We start from the raw sequence: 26,954 nt of genomic DNA, 5'->3' as shown, positions 1-26,954 counted from the left end.
CAAAGTAAGGACACAATGTGTTCCTGGGAGGATGATGCACCACTTTTTAATCTCTTCGGAGGGAGACAGTGGACACAAAACGTCAGGTTCAGGAATAATGCCAATAAGCACCAGACGCAGCTGTAAAAGAACCAAAACTGCTGTATAACACATCAGAAGGTCTAAAAATTAGGTCTGTCTGTACTCTTTTTTCCACTTATGAGGGAAAAAACAACAACACTGGAATTGGTCTGTGGACACAGTACGAACTTGCACCGAGAAGATTTTTCCAATAGGGAAAGAGGGGAAAGGAAAAATGGCCTATTTGGAAAAAGTGGCTAGAGAGTGAGAAGAGAAAGAACGAGAGAGAGGGAGAGAGGGAGAGAGAGAGAGAGAGAAAGAGAGGATGCCCCACCCATCCCTCTGGCTGCTTGCTCCAGCTCAGCAGTGCGGAATGTTCTGGCATACCACAGGTCTAACAGAAGAATGCACAGTTTCCGACTGGGGTGCGTTGCATCCGAAAGGACGCTGGTTAGACACATACCTTCTTTTTGAGATCATCCCCCTCAACGCTACTTTAGCAAACACTTCCTTAAACGGGCTCCCCAAGATCTAATGCATTCAGCAGAGTAGTGGGTGGAGAGAAATATGGAGCATCATTGATATAGAGGAAAGGAAAGGGAGGGGAAGAGAAAAGAAAAAAGTAAGGAGAATTACCGTATGGCTAAACCAAACACCATTCCACCTAATGACCAGTGGAAACACTTCCATGTGAAGGACAGAGGCCCATTGAAAAGATTCCCAGGAGTCCGGAATAAGACACTCATGTGAGTGGGAAGCTGGGAGGAAAGCCTCAGATGACACTCCAAGAAGTAACAGAGGAAAGAATGAAAAAATGACAGAATCGATGTGTGGTATCCTGAAATGACACCCACGGGGAGTGTGCGTGAAGCTCTGGAGAGGCTGACGCTTTAGTTGGCAGAGAAAGAAAGAATGTAAAAGAGGCCCCTGTTGAACTTCAGTGGCCCCACCTTTCTTCAACAGCAGTTTTAACAGGCAATGGCTCGATCTCTACAGGTCTCCACAGGCCCGGACCCCACCGGCACCCTGTCTGGGCCTTATAGCGCACCTAAATTTCAGTATGTACAGTAGCTGGGCCAAGCCATACAGATAACAAATTGGCACTGCCCATTGGGAATGAAATAGGGTTCAGTGAATTTATTACAAGTTCTTGATGGCACAAAGTTATTGCATTCTCAAAACTGGGAATAAACTTGTATGCAAAGACCATGTTTGTTTGTGGGCATGTTATGTTTTAACAGTCAGTTACGCCATTATTCAGCTCTCAGGCCAGTTGAATTTGCAAAGGTTTGACAATCATATTTGATTGAAATAAGGCATGATCATCTTCCTCGGTCTGCCTCAAAGATCCTGACCTTCTGACTCCTACACAGACAGAGTTGCCCTTGGTCAGCTGAATTAATCACCCAGAAGGTGTAAACATGCAACTTCAGGTCATCCGCCCCCTCAGTTCCTCTTCGCGCACAAATCGCTAAATGTTACGTCTGCTGTAGAAATTAGAGAATGAGGCCGACAGTTCTAATTTTGGCTTGGCAGGCTCATTGTACTGAGAGTGTCTGTACTCGCGCATACACTTTCTTCCTCTCTTCCTTTGAGCCAGTGATATTTATGGCCGCTAATCCTGTTCGATGTTGGAAATAGCAGCGCAGGCTAACTAACCATTGAGTTCAGCTGGACAGACAACAAAGTGGGAAACACCTGCCTCTGTCAGTAGACACAGCAGTCACAGTGGCTCCGAGTCATCTGTGCGTGTCTCTATTGTTCAGAACGGATGATGAGCTCCCGCTCTCAAATGCAGGAAGCTCGTCACGTCCCACATGTGAACCTCATTCACTGACCCCAAAGTGTTTTTTCGATCTGATCTTTAAGATGTTAAATGAAAGCCCCGACAAGCTTTCAACCTGTGAAAATGAGCAATGCTGTTTCCATCTTGACCCAAATGTGCTGCAGTGCAAAAACAGGTTTGGCCTGATCCTTAAAAAAATAGAAACATTCCGATATTTTGATTATCTGTGATAATCGCTGAAACAACAACCGCAAAAATATGTCGACTATGAACAATTCCTCCATAATCACAATAATGAATGGCCTAGTCATTGCATTTTTCTTTTGATATGAAGGATTATGATTGTTTTGCTAAAGACTGCTAATATTTCACCTCATCAGCAGTCAGTGAGGAAACTATGAGGCCTCAGACTTTGGCCCCAAAAACCTGCTCCATTCATGCCCCCAGATAGGACAACCTCGGGCAGGAAGTGCCATTGTAACCTGACGACCGTAACAGCCGTAAAAGATGTGCTGGAATCAAACGGAAGTTTAGTCTACCTGTGGAAGCCCAAGGGGATGTGTGTGTTTAGCCACTTCAGTTAACTTTTGTGACAAATGAATTACTCCATGTACAAATATTCCATGTAGTAAGTAAGTTCCAGTAATACAATGTAAAACAAACAAACAAGCATGTCACATTGCAGGACATTTTAAACTGAAGGGACATAAAATTAACAATTGTCATTTGACTTTATGTAGATAATACAAATTACATGAAGAGACTTTAGAGTACATACATTAGACTAAGCTAGAACAATTTTGGTTAGAATAACCAAAATAAGAGTGTCAGACACCTCAGAATTGTAAAATTTAACTGAATAATACTGATAACATGATTGATGAATGGTCGATAACTACATATCCTATTCCTTTTTATGAAAAAGTAACTAAAATCTACTTAAAAAAATAGTAGTACTTATGACAATTTCCATATAAAATAAAACAATGTTATCCTTCATGAAAGAATTGAAAAATATTAAATGCCTAAACTGTTGCTGTTCATCAATAAATGGATGATGTTAAAATAGTATATTTAAGTACATTTTTAAGGTAACACGCCGACTTTTTGGGACTTTAGCTTATTCACCGTATCCCCCAGAGTTAGTATCTCTCAGAGTAGAGTTGTATCCAACTCTGAGCGAGCTCTCTGCTCCTCACCACGGGGCTTCTCAGGTGCTGCGAGCAAATCACTTCGCCCAAGTAGCAGTGCTTCGCCTTCTGAGAAAATAGTTCCCAGTATGTATACGGTTAGAAGATGGCTGTGTCTCATGTGACTTTGTTATTTGTGCACGCTGTGACTATACAAATCACAACATGTAAATAGGAAAATGTTGGCGTTATTTTGTCACTTATTGGGAGCAGTATGCTAGCTGGAGCCGTTTACCTCCAGTCTTTGTGCTAAGCTAGGCTAGCAGTTTGCAAGCGCACCGTCAGACAGAGTTACGGCACGCACGGAGATGAAAAGGGTTTGTATGGACTTATCTAACTCTGGGGGATACGGTGAATAAGCTAAAGTCCCAAAAAGTCGGCGTGTTCCTTTAAGTAAATTACAACAGTATCAAAAATGGATAATCATTTTCTAAAGATTAAACTGTTTTATCAAATTGTTGGTGTTTTTAAAGATTAGCGTTAGATGACAACAAAGGTTTTGTACTTTTTTTTTTTTTAATAAAGAAAATGAGCATGCACAATTAATACCATGCACAAATATCCCATACTGGTGATATTGATAATATCGAGCAGTAGCTGACTGATACGGTGCCAATATATTCTGCAAAAATCTAAAATTATATCAAAACAATTATACCTTTAATGATCAAGTTAAAACGTATTTTTTTGTTAAAAAAACACTATGAGGGGCAAATAATAATAATAATAAAAATACTACTTTTGAGCAAGTCCCAAGTCAAACCTGATGTGTTCCTATAAAAACTGAGCCTTTTTTTTTCTCAAGGAAACTTTGGAGACAAACTCTGGCACAATGTGTCACTGTAACCAGATGGATGTAACATCTATAAAAGCCTCGACTGATGGAACATCAATTTAGTCTACCTGTAGACGTTCCAGGGGTTTGTGTGTGTGTTCGTGTGGCGCAGAATGTCACAGCTGGAGCTATTCCTGGAATGTGAGCCTCAAGTCTGCGGATTTGAGCTCAGAGAGCTCTATTTAAGGAAATGTCTGGGCCCCTGTGCTACTTGAACCCCCTCCTCATTCACCGATCATTATTTTCCTATTCGGAAGAAATCTTTATTTCCGTACCTGCAGGAGAGAGAACAGAGATTCTTTTGCGAGCTGATCTGTGAAGAAAGTCCCATTTAGGGCAACTGAAAAGAACACATCCTCAAACTCAAATGCAAACCCACTCCTGCTTCACGACTGTCTGGGAGCTGAACGGAGTGGTGGGAGGGGGAGAGTCTCAGCCTGACCTCTTAAAAGCGCAATCAGCACTTTTGAACAAAGTCTGCATTGTGGCACCGTGATGCAGCTGCCTGCACTATGTATTGCAGCTGCAGAATAACGCATACTAAACAGTAGCCACAAAGAGACATGACACCAGCCTCACCATAGACACACTCAAGTGAAGCAAAGAGAACTGCTAGGTATGTGAAGAGTGAGCGTCTTGACGCATTGTTCTCTGCTGCAGTCAAGCGTGCACTGACAGCTCAACCGAAGTGTGGCACGAGCTACAGAACCGGTCAGATGGCGTGGCAGACAACCGAGAGGAGCATGAGGCAGGACACAGGAGGTGGAGAGGAGAGCCTCGCCAGTAGATTTCACCACCTTTTAAGCAAAGACACATTCAATTCATCAAAAGTGACAGTAAAGACATTTCTATTTCAAATAAATGCTAATCATCAAGGAATCCTTAAAAATGTATCAGTTTCTACAAAAATATTAAGCAGCACAACAGTTTTTAACATTGATGATAATAAGAAATGTTTCTTGAGCAGCAAATAGTAATAATGCTGAAAATTCAGCTTTGCCTTTACAGAAAGACATTACTTAATTTTAAAATATATTAATAGAAAACAGTTATTTTAAATTATAATAATATTTCACAATATTACTGCATTTTTTTTATCAAAGCCTATATAAAAAAATTTTGAACAGTAGTACATATGCCAAAGTATACACATTTACAATTTACAATAAGATTTGTTAACATTAACTACATTAGTTAACATGAAATAACAATGAAAAATACTTAAGCATTTAGAATAAATTAATATTAATTTCAACATTTATTAATACATTATTAAAATCAAAAGTTGTATTTGTTAATATTATTTAATAGACCTGAGCTAACATGAAATAACGACCAGTTAAATAACATTAACATTAAGATGTAACAAATGTATTGCTCATTGTTAATATTATTTAATGCATTAACATTACAAATATAACCTTTTTGTAAGGTGTTAGCCATATTTTCATAGAAAATGTATTTAAAAAAAACTACTACTAAAAAAATCATATATTCATCTTGTCTTTTATCATCATCATCTTATTTATATTTTTTATCTAAACAGCCATATTCATTAAAATTGCAATTTTATCCATAAATAAATTACTTAAAAATAACAAACTACTTGTTTCATCAGTACCAGCTCAATTATTTTTATTTTTTTATGCAAGCAATGAGCCTTTTCTCTTTAAATGACATATTTCTAATGGTATATCATATAAAACAGGTATATCGCTCAACTCCCTATAGCCATGGTAAAAATGAATAATTGGATGTATTAAAGCCTAAATCATCATTATGTCCAGGGATCAATCAAAAGCTGATTGATCTCAAGAAAGACTTATCTAGCAAACCTCAAGACAACATAAGACAAGAATCTCCCAAATGACAAAATGCCACATGCATGAAAACTGCATGTAACCAACATAAAAGAAGATTGCTATTGCTGTCTCAGCTAATCAAACCGACTTGCAGTTAAGCGCAATTGTATAGATAAGACCGCAAATTAAACACAGTCTCCTTCAACAGCAGCAGAGATGCCATGAGGAAAGCAACTGTTCTCAGTAAGGAGAAAGGGTGATATATCTTATGCCTTTCAAGTACCTGCATGTCATCCATTCCTTTTCGCTGAGATGAGCATATTTTGCCATTCATTAGGATGAGAAACAGGTGATGTGTAAGTTATCACCCAGACTGACTCAAGTGCTGATGTCATCCAAGCTCAGCATTTCTCTGAGGCACCTTAACAAAGTTAACATCGGCGCCACGGTTTCAACAACTTTACTCACATGAAAAACAAGAAGTGGTACCAAAGTAAAGCGTGTCTGAGAGGGCAAAGTTAATGCTAATTACACTACATTGAGCTTCTCTTCAAAGATTTTCAGTTCAATTTTGACATAGCCTAATGTTCAAGGTCTTCTGTATACAACAACACATTAATATCTAGCTAATGTTTAATGCTAATACATAAATACATGTTTTTGCCATTAAATTGACACTGACAACTCATAGATGATCAAGGCCGGGTCAAAAGGATTTTTTTATATTATTAATGTCAGTTAATTGAGTCTGGCTGAGAGGAACATGAGGAAATTTAATCGATACAGAAAATGTATTTCATTATATTGATTATAAATTAAAACTGATGATTGATTATGTTATGACCTGCAATGGTCCAATATTTTAGTGTATAAGAAGACAAAAGGTTCAGATTGAGTATCATGATCAATATTGTCACCTAGCATTTGTTATTGTATTTTCATAAAACCATTTTATGGTTTAACCAAAAACTATGACTTTATAAAGACCAAAACATAAGATGTAATTGCTCTAAAATCGCAACTGTGCTACAGTGCTACAGTATTTTGTTTGTCTAGTAGTTTTTAATCGACGGTCTAAAATTGAAATTGAAAAAGTTTTACTAGCAACAAGTCATAAAATCACTATAGAGCCAAAAAAGACCTGCTGAACAAGAAGAAGAGGGTCTTCAGGTCTGGAGATTGGGAGAGATAAAGCAAGTGCAGGTATTGCAAAAAAGACTGTATAAGGGGAAAACAGTCTAGCAGAATAATGTGAGAGAGATGGTATATTGATGTTTTATCCAAAGCAACATACAGTACACTTCAATCAAAGAAAATTTGACGTCTTACTCAAGAGCTCATTTGGACAACAGGTGGATGATGGTTTAATTTTACACACCAAGCCGACGTCAAAGAACTATAGCAACGACGAAAGCTGACTGTGTTGTTGCCTCTCATCGGCTGCGTCTCGGCCAAAAAGCTGTGCTTGAACACACCAAAAGGACTAAAGGCGACAGTCAACTTGCACGTGCGTTCTGCACCTTCGTATAAGTAAATACCTGTCTATATCAGCAGGTATCAATAGTCTATTTTTGTCATTCAAAAAGGGAAACCAAAACTAGGACTACGGATAAACAAACCGTAAACAAAGCAGCGCTTGCTTACCATTTTGAATATCAATCACGCTGATCACATTCTTCATTCCAGTCAGCTCATGTTATTATGAACATATTCGTGCATTCGAAAGCTCAAGTAAGATGATGTAAAATTATTACAGTCTTCTGTCTGTACCGTCTTGACTTCTTTGCTCGCTTTCATCACTCGTTTGCTAATCAGTTCTCTCTCTCGCCAACGGCTCAAAATGCCAAATCGGCCTAAAAAACCCGGACGGCGTTGGACTAGTAGAGACTTGGTCTTTACACCAGCGATATTGGTGATACAGGGACTATTAGTGACTCCAACAGGCCAGTAACCTGGTAGTGCTGGAGAACTTCCCAGGAAATTGTCCCTAGTATCCTTTCTGTTCTACATTCTACATGACAGACAACATCAGCTCACATGAAGTGTACTGTATGTCCTACCTATCAACGTCACCACTGGCCAGACATAATACTCAAGTGCTGTTATTTTAAAATGGTCAAGCCAACACAGAAGACAAGGGATGGGCTTTCACACTGACTCAACTCATCTTATTCTTTCAAAAAGGGCTGACACTATAAAAAAGGAGAGTTTGATTCAGAGCAAAAAGGAATATTTTGGCAGGTTCTCCATGGCTCTCCCTAGGGTTGCGTATGAGTTCACGGAACACATCGAGGGCCAGAAATAAACTGTTTGCTCATGCGTGGGTGCGATGTAACAGTTCGACACCCAAACCAGAAACAAGCACTCTTTCTTTTCCAAGCAGCTCATTGACGTTCTCCAAAAGGCAGAAGAGGAAAAAAACACACAAAAAACAGGCCGGACAGGAGAAGGGTCTGGACACTGCACACTAGGGGAGGTGCGTCTCAAGGTCAGTGGATGAAGGCAGGCAAGCACACAAACCTCATAATCATAGAGTAACATTATTCACAATTTTAACTGACTTCTCAATGTAGCCTAATTATCTTCCTTCGCAAATGTAATACTTATTAAAATAATCAAAATCATATGTAAAAAGAAGCTGCAGAAAGCTCATACACAAAAGTAAAAATATATTTAAATATATTAGTCATGTTAAAAAAGATAGCATTTCTTTTTCTTTTTTAAAAATCTTTTTAAAAAACATTTTGAAGGTATAATTAGCAGTCCTAAATTAACTATTATACTTTCAAAACTGTATGGCATAAATAGAGTATAGGGCCTATATATCGACGCACAGCAATAAATAAATAAAAAAGCTACATTTTAAACATTGCAAATAAGTTTACATGTTCTGTTGTGTGCATGTTTCCAAATATTTGTTAAATAAAATTCAGCTTCTTACCTTAAAGGGGTGATGACATGAGAAATCACATTTGCCTTGATCTTTTGACATACAGTATAAGAGGTCTTTGTACAATTAAATCATCCAGCAAGTTTCAGAGCTTAAAACTTTCTCCAGAATATAGCTCCAAAAATGGCTCGCTTGGATGTAGGGGGACTTGTGACGTCACACTGGCAAATGCATTTGCATATGCCTGCCTCCAGACGAGCAAGACATCGACGAATAGTTTTACAGCATCACACCATAGGCCCCGCCTACTGCCGCTCAGTCACTTAACGGCTAACACTTGTCTACACCGCATGCGAGCGTCGCGTCAAAAGCAAATAGAACCCATTATAAACACTGACGCTGTCTACACTGGATACAGTATACAGACGCCTGTTCACTTTACTCCACATGCTTCAGTCTGCAGACAAGAGGACAACTGTAGAGTAAATAGAAGTGTAAAGGAACATTCATTTTGACACATCCTGTTAAAACAGCTCATTTGCGTCTCTGTACAGACTTGCAGGAACAAGTGTACAGTTTATTTTTAATGGCGTCCTGGATCGCTTTGGAGGATTATAGACCTTATGTAGCCCCACCCCTTTTCAGAGCCGCACTCGTTTTGTTCTGTCTTCCGGTTTGCATTCCCACAGCATGAAGGTAAGATCTTACGATTAATGAATGAACCGCTCGTTTTAAAATCTTCCCGGACACGTGTGACGTAGGCGGAAGTGCCGACCCAGTGTTTACAAAGATAACGTGCAACGAGTAAGTCAAACGCCCTTTACAAAAGAAGGTGAAACAACGATGGCGGACGATTTTGATGTTGAAGGAGAAAATGAAATTGAGTTTTTTGCCCTACCCTACCTTCCGCCAACGTGCAGTTCTTTCCAACGTGAATACATAATGCGTGAAGTCGTGGACGCGCATCACAGTGCTAGTGCAAGATGAGCATTTGTGGTTAAAAAGTATATACATTTTTATTATTTTAAGAAAATGGCAGATCGTTTGGCTATATAAGACCCTTATTCCTCGGCTGGGATCGTGTAGAACCCTTAGAAGCTGCATTGAAAATGCAATTTGGACCCTCAACCCGTTGGTCCCCATTGAAGTCCACTATATGGAGAAAAATACTGGAATGTTTTCCACAAAAACCTTAATTTCTTTTCGACTGAAGGAAGAAAGAAAGACATGAACATCTTGGATGAAGTGGGGGTGAGTGAATTATCAGGAAATTTTTAATTCTGGAGGGAACTAATCCTTTAAGACTGCCCATTACATTACAAATTACATTACATTCAAAATTAGATTCCCTGTACCTCAAACTGTAAAGCATAGTGCCACTGCCAACAACAGCAAAATCATGGGTACAATTCCCATTGAATGCTAAAAAAACCCCAAAAAACTATACATTCAATGCAATGTAAGTTGCTTTGAATAAAGGTTTCTGCGAAATGCATAATTGTCAAATTAACCATATTACGCTATGATTATGAGTACTTGCCAAAGTCTATATCTATAGGGCCCTAACCATCAATGGTTAATCAATCATTCACAGACAAATCCCAAAGCAAAATCAAAAAGACCAATACATAAACTGATTTATGGAAAACCCTTGAATTCTAAAGCCATAACATTTCAGCTCAAACTGTAGATTCGCTACATACAATAGTTCAACAGTGTGAATGGGGGACAACGATCAAACAAATGACTATTTCGAAATATCAGTATGTCAACACAAATACTCTCCCGTCACATTACCCGTCACAATGGGGAATGTCAGTTCAGTCCAGCTGGTTCGGTTTAAATACAGTATGGGTGTTTGACATTTCAAGGTACATTGCAGCATCTCACAGAGAGGCCACCATGTTGGAAAAACAACTCAGAGAGCCTTCATCATCTCAAACACACACACACACACACACACAGAGGTATGAAGTCAGTCATTCATAACAACAGTGCCCCTCCTGTCCGGGCTCTACTCTGCCTCTGGGCTGTGAGGTGGAGGGGTGGAAAAAGGGCCAAGGGTTAAACACCAGCTCAGACAGGAATAATATTCCGACAAACATGTACCCTCTCTTGTTTACGCACATAGACTTACACACACTCTCTGTTTTATCTGAAGTCCACACTGGATGGAACCGTCGAAAAATTCAAACAACAACAAAACCAGGGGTGTGTAGCTTTGTGTGTTTTGCCTTCACTTCTTTCATAGATACTTAATCGCACATATGCCAACTTAAACCACTGTACTGATGGTGTTTAAGACTAATATAACTAGATGAAGGTATCATCACCAAGTAAATGTAAACTCTACTGCACAAAAACAGGCTTTTTAGCATTTAAAGGGATAGTTCACCCAAAAATGAAAATTCTATCATCATTTACTCACCCTCAGGTTGTTCCAAACCTGTATGAGTTTGTTCTGCTGAACACAAAGGAAGATATTTGGAAGAATGTTTGTAATCAAACAGATCTCGGTCCCCATTGACTTCCATAGTAGGAAAAATATATACTATGGTAGTCAATGGGGACCGAGATCTGTTTGATTACAAACATTCTTCCAAATATCTTCCTTTGTGTTCAGCAGAACAAAGAAACTCATACAGGTTTGGAACAACCTGAGGGTGAGTAAATGATGATAGAATTTTCATTTTTGGGTGAACTATCCCTTTAAAGTGTAAGATATGAAACTGAATAAAACATATGCAATTTTTACCTCTGACTAACACACAAAACACATGCATTTTGTTAATGTGTACGATGCTGAGATGAGAGGCAAATAAGTTGCATCATTTGGGTCAGGGGAACAAGGCAGCTCCTTCACAGAGGGAAATAAGTAGGTCATTGTGGATTCCTCTCATTGGCGCAGTTCTTTCCAAATAGTTGCATCTTTCCACTCAACTTCCAGCTGCGAGTTAACTCTGACTGAATACACTATTCTAATGAACAGGGATGTCTTAAAGTGGTCATTTACAGGTTTATAAAAAAAGAAAGAAAATTGGACTTTGATTTGAGGATAGATGAGAATAATCTTTCTAAAATAAAATTCAACATGACATGTCTAATCAAAATTACAACTGATATGTAATAGTAATATAATTATATGTAAGATGTATAATACAAGTAAAAAATTACATACACATTTTATATATATATAGTAGTGCTGTTGAATCTATTAATCGTAACATAAATGTCTTTGTTTATATAATATATGCGTGTATGTATTATGTATACATATATTGTACAAACAAAAACGTATGTTATATGCGATTAATCGCGCACTAATATTTTGACAGCACTAATATATTGTTAACAGATTGTTGATTAATGATCTAATTATATATGTAAAATTTACAATAAAATTATTAAAAAAAATAAATAATAATAAATAAATAAATAAATATATATATATACACACACACACACACACACACACACACACACACACAACACGTACCTATATATATATATATATATATATATATGTATATACAGTATATACACACATATATTTATATACATAACATATACAGTCAAATTTACTATAATTATTTTATTTGCAGACTATATTATATAGAAATCGTATATATATTATATACAATTTGATAAATGTCACATTTCTAATTTGCCATCTTAAATACACTATATTTTCCACGCACTTTATAAAAAAAATCCCCTTAATAACCAAGTAGATTCAAAACCACACCCAAGTCAGAAAATTCAAAAACTGTAAAATATCAACGTAAGATTGGTTAAGATTGTGTTGATCTAAACAAGTCAAAACGTAACCTTCATACAGGAAAACAGACAACTAAACCGTCTGAAGTGAGATAGTTAATGAGGGCCCAGGCCAAACCAGACGTCTGCTTGAATGAAAGAAAATACGCTGATTAACCAAAGAATCCCTACCGTCTGGTGAGTAATAGGAAGCTGACATGAGCTTTGGGCTGACATAGGCAGGACTGCGTAATACTGCCCTTAGGTGAATCGCACAGGTAGGCATGCACAGACAGTCACATTTGGAGTGCATTCATTCAAAAGTTCACCACCACATACAGTACAAGCATGCAAATCCACCATCTGCAATAACAAACCACAACCTCATCATCAACGTATGATTCCAACAGCATACACCAGAAATACACTATCCAGAAGAGTTTCAGATGGGCTGCACCCCGTCAGCTGGTTTTAATGTCAGTGGACACACCAGGGTGAGGACCACTTTAAAAAACTTCATGAGTTCTTCTTTGATGTCTTCATCTTGAAGTTTTAGAATAACAATGACAGAGCTGCACTAAAATCCCTCATATAAAATACAACACGCACCACTACAAGGAGGCTCTTTATGAGTCTCAGCCCACTATAAACTCTGATGGGAATCCCATGTTTGAGTTTTAGGGCATGTATGTGTGCAAGAAAGAAAAATACAATACTTCTTTCTTACGGTACATTTGTCTTTACGTATGAAATACCCTCATGTCATGCCTTCAGCTCAGCATGTTGGCCTTGTAAATAAATGAATGTGCTCTTTCGTCATTAGGCAATTTTCCATGGTCACATGCACACTCCCTCAAATTTAGCCAAAAACTATGGATACAAAATCACATATTTTTAAATATGTTTGGAGTCAAAGCAAATCTCTATTACACGAATCTGGAAGTTGTACCAATGTCTAATGGGTAGGTTAAAGACACCGAGAAACCTCTACATGAACCAAAAGACCTGGGTGCGCCTGTTCTTAACAGGTACGGCTCAACGCCACGCGCTCGCATACGGTTAGTAGTACTGGCAGAAAAGGTGGTAGCTTCTGTACTGACCTGGATTATTGGCCTCCCTTTCCAGAACATGCAGCTCAGTGCAGTCAGCCAAGGAATGCTCCAGACAGAGCTGAAGGAAGCGTGCTTGGGTCCGACTGACCCGCTTGAGGAGAGATAGTAACGCCACTGTCTGTTCGCACTCGTTCCAACCCTTAAACCAGCCGGCGAGGACTCCCACCTGGTCACGAAACATCATGATCTGGTGGGCAGGCTCACAATACCAAGAATTGGAAATCAGGTTCGTCGAGAGGGGGAGAGAGAGATGGCCACGACCCAATGATGTTGCTTCGCAGCTTAATGGAGACTCACCACACAAAAACACACTTGCTTTTGCCCTCACTTGAGGTTTGACAGAGAATAGCCCTTTGAGATTTGATTTGCTAGTGGGTACCAACGTATTGCATCTTTGTTCTTGGGTTTTTGGAGTTAGGCTTGGTGGTAGGAAATCCCTGTTTGAAGCTTTTGATGTGGTATTCGTCAGAGCTCTCCTGCCCTCTGGCCACTTCGGGCTTACAAAACGTTCCTCAGCTTTCCTCCAGCATACAGTGACTGTCCAGCTTTAGTCTTGAAGGCATTTTCCACAGAGAACATCTCCTTTCTGTAAAAGTAAACAGTAGAGATTATATAGTCTATACTTCAGAAGAAAAACATACACAAAAAGGCAAGCCCTGGTAAAAAATGTAATCTTAAATGTCATCTTAAAGCTGGGAATTGTGTTTTGGAAGCTGCTTTATAAACCATGCTGATCTTTTAGCTGTTCAACCAGTTCCAAAAAAAGCATGACTACCTTATGCTGGTTTGGCCAGCTGAAAGTCTACTTGCTATTAGTCTACCAGCTAGTAGACTATCAGCGGTATAGTCCATAAATTCTGAATCTCATTGTTAGTTTCCGAACCCTTTGGAATCTGTTGGTTGACTCTTTCAGACTGACAATGACACGTACATAAAATTTCTTCCAAGAAACACAAACAGGGTAACCATTTATAACAAGTTGGCAAATATCAATGGTTTCAGTCCATGAAACAACTCTACTTTCCTTTCCAGCGACAAAAACAAACCTGTTTCATCCATTGGTGTTTCATTCGTAAATGAATCAGAGTTTGAGTCGTTTAAGAGAATGAATAATGTGTTCATTTCAATGCACAGACTTCTAGTTTTCGCTCACAAGCTGACTATAGTACAAGAAATTAGCATTAGTTCATTAACTAAATGAAAAAAGAAAAGAAGAACAACAACGAGGCATCTCGTTCACGAATGAAAGGAATAAACTAGCACATCTCATTCATGAACCAAAGAATCATATCAATAGTGAATCTCGCATCTATCTCAGTGTGAGTCGTTGATTTGATAGTTAAATTCTGCACGTGTCACAATTACATAAAGGACAGAGAAGAGGAGAAAAATGTATGATCTTTCGAAAATTAAGAATAATTCATAAATGTCGTAGGCTACTACTTAGGCCTATTCTATGGGGTCAAATGTCCATTAAAAACACCTTCTGTGGATTAATTTACACATATTAATTGTTCACCAAAAGACTATCTATGTGCGCTAACTAAGTAAATATAGCCTATTCAATTTTTATTTAATGCAGACTTAGACTATAATGTTAGCAAAAACCTGTTTTGGACTAAGCGACAGTGCGTTTAACGAATCATTTGACGATTCAATGACTCAATCAAACAAAAATAGACTCGCTGATCGCCACCTACTGACATAACGATCGATCCTGCAAACAAAGAACAAATCCTTTTTAGTGATTCTAAAAATTCGAGTCTGAAATTAATCAAAACATAAGTATTTCTGAGGGGCTAGTTGACACATTAGCGGGCGCGAGCGAGTTTATAAGAATGCTGTTATAGTGAGCATCTATTAAAAGCACGCGCTGACGTTACACACACACACACACACACACACACACACACAGATGAACTGTAAAAGGGAACTCCGCAAGAATAATGCAGCCTCAATATCTTTTCTGAGTCCTGTATGGTAACCTAAATTACACACTTACCTCCAAAAGCCTCACATGTGGACAAATAAAAATAAACAGGCTTTCAGTTTCTATTCGCGTCCATGCGGTACTCAAGCGATCGATATCCGAACTGAATCGCAGAGTGTCCAGAACATTCCCAAAAATTGTTGCTCGACTGTCCCTACTGTAAGTCTGTACAGCCCTCATTTTCACTCCTCTTCACATCTGAAGCAATTCCCCACTCTTAAGTCAGCAGTGTAGTTGGTTACCCTGCCTAAACCCCTTTATTAAGTATAATTAATGAACAATCCAAAACTTTTAATAAAACTTTTAATAAAAACAGACGCGTTGCGATTTCCATTTTTCATACTCAAAGAGTTCCCATAGAAAGCTACCGTTGTAGCAAAAAAAAAAAAAAAAAAAAAAAGCTGGGACGAGAGATGTTGCAACCCAAGTTTATACTGTAAAAGGCTTGATATACTCTAGTAAAAACCCTCAGAAGTGACTTACCTAAAGGCGCAGTTGCATTGGTGCTGGTCGCAGGACAGGACTGGACGGGACGGGGAGCGGTGCCCCTTCACTCTGGGTCAGTGTGTTTGTCCATCTTGACGAGGTTTTTCTCCCCGCAGTCAGTCGCTCTTGTTTAAGCAGCAGAGGAGAGTCTCGGCATCGCTTCCCACATGCTAATAATTAACACGGAGCATTACGTCAGGGGCTTGGCAGCACAAGGAAGCACAAAAATAGAGAATGGAGTTAGGGAGCAGATCGTATTGCTTATCCTACAGGAGACGACTGACCGGGAATCAGGGGAAAAAATTTTAATAATTTTTTTTTTTAGGGAGAAAAGAGTACGAGAGGTGTCCGCATCAAACTGGACGACGTTACGGCAGGAGTGGAAGTTTTGTTTGAACTGTTTAGAGGGGAGGGGTAGCTAGATAAAAAGTTCTGTTCGTCGAAGTCCGAGGACGTTTTTTTTAGAATGGAATTTTGTAAATTTGACCTACTGTGACGCGCTGAATGTGGGTTACAAAGTGTCGAAAAAGGAAACTTGGACACATTCGATTCCGCCCTTGAATTCTTCAACTACAGCGAGGCTCGTTGCAGTAGCGGATTCCGTCCATGAGATGGCGCTGCTCTACCACAGTTTGAAATCAGGAGGATAGATAGATAGATAGATAGATAGATAGATAGATAGATAGATAGATAGATAGATAGATAGATAGATAGATAGATAGATAGATAGATAGATAGATAGATAGGAAACTTTAGAATTTTTTTGTAAATGGTATGCTAAATCAAATAAAAAAATAATATTCTAAGAAAAGAGATATATCCGCTAAATTAAATTCATATTATAATATATTATAGTTTAAGAGGAGAACATCACTAGAAACATTAAGGGAAACTGGATTTAAGCATACTTACATTTCACCATCAGAAAAGATCTTTTTCTGTACAGTTGACAGACTGTATCAGTATCACCGCCTATACTGAACTTAGTATTTGGCGACATCATGTGGAGAACTGCATGTGGTGCAATTTTCATCCAAAGGAAGGCGTTCCTAGTTCATTCTAACGATATTAGAAGAGCTGATTTTACAGTTCAACCCGACAGATTCACTGCGACAGTTATATGAGAATAAAATAAAGCATATTTTGCGACACAATGCTTTGTGAATGCGCGTTAGCTCCAATCATTCATTGTATCGGGTGTCGTGTCGCAGCAGTAGTCGTTAGGTCACGTACTTCACGTAGCGGCTGATTTAATCGGAAGTGAACGTGTCTTTACGTGTTATTTACTTGAACTACGCATTACACAAACGCCGTAGCGAGAGAGCAGCAGTGTGAAGAAGAGTGAACAGTGTGACTCCGTTTATACCGAACTCGGTTCAGTGATAATGAAATCTTTCGTTTTGTTGGCGGTTTTACTCACTAGCGTTCACGTGACGACAGCTGGATCCGCTGCTCACAGGTGCTTCTGTCAGGTGAGACGCATAATATACAACATCACTGATGTTGTTACATCGCTTTGGAAGCAGATTTTAATTAAGTATCAAATATGTGTCACTAGTCTAAAAATTACAATAGTAAGGGGTTTATTTGATCTAAAACTATGGTAATATCATATAAATATGGTAATCACTCAAATATACCGTGCATGTATACATTCCCACAGTCATGGGAAATTTACAATTATAGATATTATTAATATTTACATGCTGTTTTATATTTTCCGTTTTGATTTAGTCAAAGTGTTAGTACCGTAATTTTTGTGTGTGTTTTGTTTTTTATTTCGTAAGTAGGCTAAGTTAGTTCATTAAGTAATGAACATTTTTTATGGTTTTAGTTTTAGTAAACTTTAATAATTCTGTTTTGAAATTGTGATTTAATGTCCTAAAAAGTATTTTCTATACTTTTTTTCTAGTTATGATCAGCTCAGATATTTCATCAAATATGAATAGCTGTGATTAATAGTATAATAGATAGGCCTAATAGTGTGTGATTAGCCTAAACAATATTATTTTGAAATTTCCATGTCTAGTTATCCACAAACAACTTGGATGAAAAGGTGTGGCGATATAAAGTACTATAGTATTACAATTTGCAACCATCACCACACCATGGTACCATAACAGTACTTTTATTTATAAAGTGTGTTCTGAGACTGTTAATATTGTTTTGCGAATAAACCTGATTAACCAATTGATGTCGAAATGTGTCACTTTTGATTGATTAATTGGTTACATTTTGGTTGTAGGTCACCGGGACTCTTGATGATTGTGCTTGTGATGTTGAGACCATCGACAGTTTCAACAACAAAGAAATCTTTCCCAAGCTACAGAAACTACTATCATCTGATTATTTCCGGTTTTACCAGGTGATTTTATTGTTGTCAATACAGTGAAAATATCTATTCATTGTTCATCTCTAATATTCAATAGTCTGCTCCTCAGGTCAATCTGAACAACCCCTGTCCGTTCTGGACAGACCACAGCCAGTGTGGACTCAAATACTGTGCTGTGAAACCGTGCACACCGGTGAGCTTTGCAAAGTTCATTCAGATGATTTTGTCTCGAGGGATTTTGTGAAATGAAAAGACTCCTTGTGTCTTTCTGAGCAGGGTGAAGTACCAGAGGGCCTTAAATCCAGCAGTTATAAGGTATTAGAAAGTCATATAGTGCATGTCATGCATATTGGTGTTGTTGGATGTTAATAATTTTTCCCCATAGTATTCAGAAGAAGCTAGTCAGGATTTAGAGAAATGTGAGAAGGTAGAGAAACTTGGAGCTGTCAACAGTTCTCTAAGGTTTGTTTAAAAGGTGCTGCACCTTCTGAGAGTCAAGAATACCCAATATTTCTTAACTTTTTGACCTTGTTTGTGTGAGTTCTCACTCAGTGTTTCTCTATGTAGTGATGAGACACTTCAGGCTCTTCAAGAGTGGAAGAAACACGATGATGAATCAGATCGTTTCTGCATGTTGGATGGTAGTTTGTTAGTTTGATCAAATAATCTGCTTTTTATTTGAGGTGCCTGATAATTGGCAAGCTCACATTGGGCTACAAGTACAGTATGCTTTACAGCTTTAGTCATCCTCCGCAGGCTGCATAATTGTTTTTTATTAAATTTTCTCAGATGAGGACTCACCTGAATCAAAGTATGTCGATCTCCTGCTAAACCCTGAGCGTTTCACCGGCTATAAAGGACCAGAGGCCTGGCGGATCTGGAACAGCATATATGAGGAGAACTGCTTCAAGTAAAGAGTCACCTTTATTCTGATCAGTGTGCAAATTATTCATTTGACCTTCAGGAGGTCAACTTTATAAAGGAATTTCTAAAGGAAGTTTGTGTCACGTTTCCAAATGGACCTTTTATAAGAATCTTAAGGCCAAAGTATACTTCGGCCGTCCGTGTCCCACGGCGGTCCACAGACTGTCCGGGTGACGTAATTTTCGTCATCAGGAGGGTCCGCGCACTCTTGTGCAGCCCAATATTTGTGTCTGTGTGGACAGTGTGCGTACAACTGTGTGAGTGCTTGAAAGTCCACTAGATAGAGTGCTTGCACCGAACGTGTCTTTCCGCACTCATGGCCAAAGGAGTATACTTTGAAAGGCTCGCACTAGACAGAGCGTAACGTGGAAATTGAAGTATAGGGCCTTAAGAATAGTTAGCCTACTATCTTAGCTAACTTCATGGTCTTTTGATATTATCTTGTGATATGTCAATAATCACGTGATCATGTGACACTGTAGACTGGAGTTATAATGCTGAAAAATCAGCTTTGCCATGACAGGAATAAATTAGATTTTAAAACATAATAAAATAGAATTTTAAATTGTAATCATATTTTACAATATTACTGTATCAAATAAATTAAACCTTGGTGAACATAAGACTTCTTTTTAAAAACATCACAGTTTTTTTTTTTTTTTACTGACCTTTACTTTACACATACCTTTTGTATGATAGTCTATACTTAAAGTAATAAAAAGAATACATACTTTTAAGACCCCCTTTCAAATGGTTCAGGCCTTAATAAGTTGGTTCATACCTGCAAACCCACCCATAATGTTCACCCTAAATCAGATTTTAAAATTTATATTGACTATTTTTGAGTACTGTTGGAAATCTCAGAAGCGAAGACCAGGATACTTGGTTGAATCTTCAGCAGGATTTTTTATTGAGAACACGAGCTGTTGGTCGCTGCAGTCATCAAGTCTCACCAAGGCAGAGTACATTGTAGTTTATATAGATTTTAGGGGGCAGGGGAGACAAAGCAAATGGCCGACGACCTTAAACAAAGCATGCAAACGAAGTATCCAGGTATAAGGAACCCGTCCCAGACTGTAGAGTATCACCTTTCCTAATCCAATCAGCGAATGGGAATGGGACAGGGTTCTCCAAGAGCCATTAAACACATATGGTGAGGTTCTCAGTAATCTGGCTCATTTGATTTACAATAAAGAGAAAAGGAACTGGCAGAAACCTCTTGCTGGAAACTTTGCTTAACAGAATAGTTCATCTGGTATCATCATCTTAACCTTAAATGCTAAATACAACGCACTTCACTTTAGTTTTTCATTTGATGTTACGTCAAGACGTAGACGTAACAGATTCTTAAATTTGTAATCCCACAGTACTCATAATGTTGTAACAACTTCCATCCTTTTTTGTTACTTTTTCAGACCGTATTCAGTTAAGCGACCGCTGAATCCTTTGGTGTCTAACAGTGGTGAGCATTTATTGCTAATGCATTGTTTTGTGTTTTCAAGTCTAAAATGTGTCAGTTTTAAAGCACTACACACAGTAGATCAAATAGTGATGCTCATGACCTATAATCCTCTCTCTCTCTCTCTTTCTGTCCACTTTAGGAGATGATGGTAAGGTCATGTTCTTCAGATACATTTAACCCAATTTGATTATCTAGATAATGACATGTCTATTTCTTATTAAAGGTCAGGGGTTCTATCGCTGGCTGGAGGGTAAGTGGCTCTTAAAGGGAAAGTTCAGCCAAAACTGAAAATTCTGTTACTCACCCTCAAGTTGTTTCAAACCTGTATGAATTTCTTTCTTCTGCTGAACACAAAAGAAGATATTTTGAAGAATGTCGGTAACCAAACAGTTGATGGACCCCATTGACTTCCATAGTATTTTTTCCCCTCCCATCAACTGTTTGGTTACAACTTAAGGCTGATTAAATGATGACAGAATTTAAAAATTTTGGGTGAACTATCCCTTTAAAAGTGCTCTATCTTATATGTACGACTGTATTGACATATTCCTTACATGTTCCTCTTGTTGTTTCTCCAGGCTTGTGTGTGGAGAAACGAGCTTTCTTTAGGCTGATCTCAGGACTGCATTGCAGTATAAACATACACCTGAGTGCCAGGTACCTCCTCAATGGTGAGTACTACCTATTTGTTTCTTTATAATTATTAAAAAAATGTCTGGCACTCTTTAAACTCATCTCATTTGATTGGTCAGAAAACTGGTTCGAAATGAAGTGGGGTCACAATGTGTCCGAGTTCCAGCTGAGGTTTGACGAGGAGCTGACAGAAGGGGAGGGGCCAAAGAGGCTACGCAACCTCTACTTCCTGTACCTCATTGAGCTGCGTGCTCTGGCCAAAATTCTACCGTATTTTGAACGTTCCACCTTCCATTTGTACACCGGCCAGCCGACACAAGACAACGAGAACAAGAAACTGCTTTTAGAGCTCCTCCATGTGGCTAAGTAAGAGCATTGCAATGGTTGCATCAAAAATTTAACCAGAGTGGTTAAAATATTGGGTTATTAATATTTTTATTTAGGTAATATGTTTAAAAAATGTTCTTTAACTAAAGGCTAGAACAAACAATGCGATTTTTGCCCAGATCTGCCCTGATTTGCAGAAGAAGAGTAGGCAATGGTTGTCAAAAGTCAGAGCAAGCGTCATTGAAGAAATTGCGTAGTGTGTGATGAAAAAAGTACTGTAATAATGTAACTTACAGTAATAGAAAATAATTTTAGATTTATAATATTCATTTTTCAGTGTATAAATTGGGTGTTTATAAAAGATAGATGCCTACGTTTTAAGATGGGGTCTCTCACACAAGGATGATGATATTTGGGGGTCCGTGGGAAACTTCTGTTGTAGTGTATTCCAACTGTAATATAACTGTAATATATAATTCTTTATTTGCAGATCCTTTCCATTGCATTTTGATGAGACTGCTCTGTTTGCTGGAAATAAGAAGGAAGCCATGAAACTGAAGGCCAGTGGCTCTTTTCCAAGTTTGCTATAACAACAGTGTTACAGAAATGTACGTTTTTAGAGCAATAATAAAGAAATTGGTTCTTCCCTGACTATAGGAAGACTTCAAGCTCACCTTTAAGAACATCTCGCGTATCATGGATTGTGTCGAATGCTTTAAATGCAGACTTTGGGGCAAATTGCAGGTAAGACAACAAAGATCATGACGGGTAATCACATGATGTTATTTGTGTTGATATGTGAAATTCAATAAATGTCTCTCAAAGACCCAGGGCCTGGGAACCGCACTGAAAATCCTGTTCTCAGAAAGGCAAATAGAGGCCATGCCCAACACAAGCAACACCAATCCATCATTTCAGCTCAGCCGGCAGGAAATTGTGTCTTTGTTCAATGCTTTTGGAAGGTACGTCATTTAAAAGAATTGTCTGTCTCTATTTATGTCCAAATATCTTTAGGTGAAATGGGTCTTAATTATGGTTTTTTTCTTTTTCAGGATCTCAACAAGCGTTAGAGAGTTGAAGAACTTCCGGTCGCTGTTGTCAAAGCTCAAACAGTGACAAAGTCCATCCTTGGGCAACAGTCAAGAACTTGATGTCTATAATCACACGAAATGACAGAATTCTATCCTTTTGGGTTGATAAATTACCGTTTTCAGAATGATGTTTTATACCAGCTGTTGATAAATACAGTTTAACAGCTCTGCACTGTTTTAATCCTTAAGAACTGAGCACTTTAGTCTCAAAACTGTAATGTTAGGGCCAATTTTGCACTATTACATGAAAAATACATTTTTGTAAGTGACAATGTCTCTTGGAAACTCAATGGAATTACATAAATATACTTTAAATGGTATACAAGAGGGACATTTTTTGCATAATATGAAGTCAAGGTGGCATTTCTTTATAGGTGTAATCATTTCTTTCTTTTTTTGTGAAAAAATGCCATTCAAATTTGTGGTTATTGTTGTTTTTTTTTTTGAATATATGCCTTAGCACCTAGGTTTTGTGAGTATATTGACTGCATTTAAAAAAGATCAATGCTTTATTTTGGACATTGTTCTTTTTTTTCCCAGTTTGAGTTAAGCAAGCACATGTGCTTTTCTTTTATTTTGTGATGAATGTTAATGTGTCTTGGGGAGGTTTATATGCATCTTTTATACATTTGCATTGATTCATTTGACACTTCAGTGCATTCAATGTGTACACTTGATCAATATATGTGTTCCTTGGCAATCAAACCCTTGACATTGTTAGTTCCATGATCTTCCAGTTGAGCTGCAAGATGTAATGCAACTGACAAAGGTTTGACGTTACATGCTGTAACTGCTGAATATGCAAAGTGCTGAATCAAACATGATTCATAGGATCCTAATTTAAGATGTTCCATGGGACTACATGTTCAATCGTGGCCTGCAGTTCAGCCAAGAAACTAAAACACAATGTTGAATGCTAGTATTTTGAATGGAAAACACTGAGGGTAAGAAAGAAACACTTTAGATCTGGAGTTGAAAACCATGTATGCATATATACACTCCTGGGCAACAACAAAAAAAGAAAGAAAAAGGGCCAAGCCAAAATGGCTGAACACCAAGTTTTAAATGGCCTTAACTACAAATGATTGGTAAGGGAATTAGCCAAATGTTAGCAAATTCACTACTTGAAAAATGTATTGCTGCCTCAGAAAAACATCAAACACACAATTAAGTTTTTGGCAGAATATGAGAAATTGACCAGTGTTTTGTTATTAAATTCCTCTCTCTCCTTTTTAAACTTTTTTTTTTTGCCCAGGATTGTGCAATAGACACAAAACATAAATTTTCTGTAATCTTCTTTACACCAAATGACCCAGACATCACACCAAACCTGCTTTTAAAACAGTGCAATAAAACTTTATTTTTTTATGGTAGTGCTTGTGTACATCTTTAATGAACTATGAACATGGGTAAACAAGTTACATTCATTGGCCTCAAACAAAAAATAAAAGGCTTTACTTACTCTTTTGCTAGATTCAAGAGTTGATAAGACAGATTTCACAGTAACATTTTACAGACCAGACTCACATTTATAAATTAATAAAAAATAACAACAAACCTACAACTCATACACGTCCCCATCCTTTCTGTGGTTTGTCAGGAAATTAAACCAATCAGCATTTAACGCACAACCTTTCCATCAATTAACGCTCATGTTCGCTAAAATGTGAAAAGCTTTGCTACACATCACCTGTCAGAAAGCAAGGAAGCAGGCCAACTTAAAATGTCCAAATCATCCACTTGTTTAGTACAGCATACACAAAATCCTGCAAGATGCAATTTAAAATAACGCATTTTAAAAAGAAATCCAATAGAGCAGGTGCGAATGGCGTCTCAACCATACAGCTGCACATTCATCATATTTACACCACATCTGATGATTGCTTTAGCCAAATGATTGTTGATATCTTATACACAGCTCATAACATACGGAGCAGCAAATTAGGTGACTCAAAAAAAATAAGCTTCATTTTTTTTTTGCTAAAACACAAAACAATTACATTTCAGGGAAATGGAAAGGGCCGCTTCATTTAAGCTGGATATGGGGCACTGATTGCTGGCCAATCACGCTCCTGAAATACAATTATACAGGAATGATGATATAAAGCTTATGAAACATGTTCAATACAAACGTTAAATTTGTGCAACAAGTTTTCGTCTAGGAAAACCATACGACGGCACCATTTCTGGCTTCCCTGGAAAATGATATACTAGATTTCGACTACTGATATACGTGGGTAAATTCACCCACAAGTCCTCAGAGTGTCCTTCAGAAGCCAAGTACCAAAATATTAGAGGATGTAAGTAGAGTTAGTCACACTTGGTACATTTGAATACACTAAGGCTCAGTCGTCGTTCCAGGGATTGTGGGAATCAGGTGTCTTTTTGTCTTTGGGAAGCATGGAAATCTACTACCATAGAGGCTCAGGGATCAAGCCTGGATTTAAGCACGGGCTCTTTGGCAACAGAATAAAAACGTTAAAGGAAATCAAGAAAGAGACACACGTGGATTTCGTGAATGACAGTGCACGTTTGGTCCTAGTACCAACGGACCCAGAATCCTCTTTCACTTGCATGTCTCGGATGGACTAGGGCAGGGGTGCCCAATCCTGCTCCTGCCGATCGACTGTCCTGCACAGTTCATCTCCAACCCTAATCAAACACACCTGTAGCAATCCATTAAGGTCTTCAGGTTCACTTGAAAATTAAAAGACAGGTGTGTTTGATTAGGGTTGGAGATGAACTGTGCAGGACAGTCGATCAGCAGGAGCAGGATTGGGCACCACTGGACTAGGGGTTCATGCTGTTTCTTAAAGACGAAGACATATAAAAAGTATTCTCCCCAAAAATGTGACAATCCTCACCACCATCACATTCTGGCCTACACCTATTCCAACTGATCCAAATATGAAATGTAGGCCCAAAGTAAGTGCAAAAAGTACATCCCAACTCACAGAGGGGAGTCCATGTGCTGAAGTCTCCTAAGAGTCAATTGCGACAACATTCTGAACCCAAGGAAAGGTGATGGGATGAATGGTTTTCGGAAATGAGAACATCGAAGAAAGATGAAAATCTGGTCCATTTGGTCCAAATAAAGCTTCCCCCCCCCCCCCCCCCCCCCTCCCATCACCTTTGAATTGTCCCTTTAAATTTTCTGCCACATGGATGCGAGCAGAAACCTCGACTGAGGGGGAAGACAACCATAAAACACTGCTCAGTGATGTCCTGGCTGAGCCAAACCTCACACTAGATTGATCCCACATTAGTTCTGAGGGGTGGTGTAGTGTGTCTGAGAGGTTGAGTAGTAGTTTTGAGGGGTGGAATAGTAATTGTGGTGTTGGTTGGTCTGATTGTTGCCATAGGCAAAGAGAAGAGGTGCGGTTGATGTTTGGGGGCCGTTCAGCAGGTGAGGGATCGGCGTAAGGCTGCCATTCCTCTGGATAGAGCCGTACCAACTTGGGCCCGTCTGTGGCGTGGACGACAGGATACTGCTGGAAAACAGAACCTTAAGACGTAAGGCCCGTTCACACTAAGGATGATAACTATAACAATAGAGATATCGTTCTAAATAGAAAAGAATAGCAGATACCACACACCACAACTATAATAAAGACATCACAGAGAAACAATATTGTTAAAATCACTTGCAGAACGATTTTTTTCCAGCTTATGAACGATAAAAACATTGACAGCCAATCAGAATCCACCCTTTTTTAAAGAGCTCAACCTGCAGCGCGCGCTCAGAATAAACAGAACAGTATCGTCTGCTGGTGTGGACGCTAATATAGTTATCGTTATAGTTATCTTTATAGTTGTCATTCTTGCTGTGAACGGGCAGTTAGACGCTAGGCGGCGCTATAGAGTAAAGAATCTCCTGATCAAAATACGTGTGAGGAAGATGCAGATACAAGCGATATCATATGTAATCATATGCATATGTAAAATAACATGATCATCAACATTAAAAAGCATATAAATCATAACTGCCGAATGCTATTGAATGAAATGTCGACCCAGGACGAGCTATAACTGTGCAAGCTTTGGAGGTGTTGATAAGACTCGATCTACTCCATCTATGTTTTGATGATCGTTCTGAATTCGTTCGAAAAACGTGATTTTCTCCGCTTTTTTGCTCAAAATGTTGCTTTTTTTAAATTAAACTTACCAACATACAAGTGTTAATAAAAAAAAAATAATGCATTAAGCTAAAATAAAACTTTTTTGTTGACGTTTAAAAGCAGAGAGGGTCTGTTTCTTTTGATTTCTTGCATGGTCAGA

At 38.3% G+C, this 26,954-nt stretch overlaps 3 protein-coding genes across 6 annotated transcripts in view; 1 reads left to right on the top strand and 2 right to left on the bottom strand.

The window, feature by feature from the left end:
- Positions 1–16,491, bottom strand: part of samd4a (sterile alpha motif domain containing 4A) — a 42,648-nt gene extending 26,157 nt beyond the window's left edge. For both annotated transcript variants that reach the window (XM_084393720.1, XM_084393719.1), the window contains exons 1-2: positions 15,905–16,491; positions 13,420–14,017 (exon numbers count right to left, since the gene is read on the bottom strand). In XM_084393720.1, coding sequence (XP_084249846.1) covers positions 13,420–13,615 — 196 coding nt within the window. In that variant the 5' untranslated portion in view covers positions 13,616–14,017; positions 15,905–16,491. The remainder of the gene's footprint in view (positions 1–13,419; positions 14,018–15,904) is intronic.
- A 695-nt stretch (positions 16,492–17,186) lies between these two features.
- On the top strand, positions 17,187–24,042 carry ero1a (endoplasmic reticulum oxidoreductase 1 alpha). The gene is made up of 15 exons (XM_084393723.1): positions 17,187–17,379; positions 18,153–18,272; positions 18,349–18,432; positions 18,516–18,554; positions 18,625–18,701; positions 18,807–18,880; positions 19,029–19,149; positions 20,579–20,654; positions 20,854–20,875; positions 21,204–21,296; positions 21,378–21,624; positions 22,076–22,145; positions 22,243–22,329; positions 22,411–22,547; positions 22,638–24,042. Exons 1-15 carry the CDS (start codon positions 17,293–17,295, stop codon positions 22,699–22,701), a joined length of 1,398 nt encoding a protein of 465 aa, XP_084249849.1. The 5' UTR covers positions 17,187–17,292; the 3' UTR covers positions 22,702–24,042.
- gpr137c (G protein-coupled receptor 137c) overlaps positions 24,008–26,954 on the bottom strand; it is a 26,679-nt gene continuing 23,732 nt past the window's right edge. The window contains exons 7-8 of one of the 3 annotated variants that reach the window (XR_014625769.1): positions 25,481–26,167; positions 24,008–25,291 (exon numbers count right to left, since the gene is read on the bottom strand). Coding sequence is in view for 2 of the 3 variants with exons in the window: in XM_084393721.1 (XP_084249847.1) it covers positions 25,939–26,167 (229 nt within the window). In the remaining variant the exon portion in view is untranslated. Of the gene's footprint in view, positions 26,168–26,954 lie in introns of all 3 variants that reach the window. The other 2 variants (XM_084393721.1, XM_084393722.1) reach the window with 2 other exon arrangements.

This window comes from Rutilus rutilus, assembly GCF_951802725.1.
Source record: "Rutilus rutilus genome assembly, chromosome: 21".
Taxonomy (NCBI): domain Eukaryota; kingdom Metazoa; phylum Chordata; class Actinopteri; order Cypriniformes; family Leuciscidae; genus Rutilus; species Rutilus rutilus.
Note: the sequence above shows the minus strand (reverse complement) of the source record. Positions and strands in the feature narration are given on the sequence as shown.

Excerpts from the sequence above, each read along its gene's own strand:
- ero1a (XM_084393723.1), top strand. The coding sequence starts at position 17,293 with ATGAAATCTTTCGTTTTGTTGGCGGTTTTACTCACTAGCGTTCACGTG. Across the intron at positions 18,433-18,515 it reads CTGTGAAACCGTGCACACCG|GGTGAAGTACCAGAGGGCCT; the intron begins GTGAGCTTTGCA and ends CTTTCTGAGCAG. Across the intron at positions 20,876-21,203 it reads GTTCTATCGCTGGCTGGAGG|GCTTGTGTGTGGAGAAACGA; the intron begins GTAAGTGGCTCT and ends TTGTTTCTCCAG.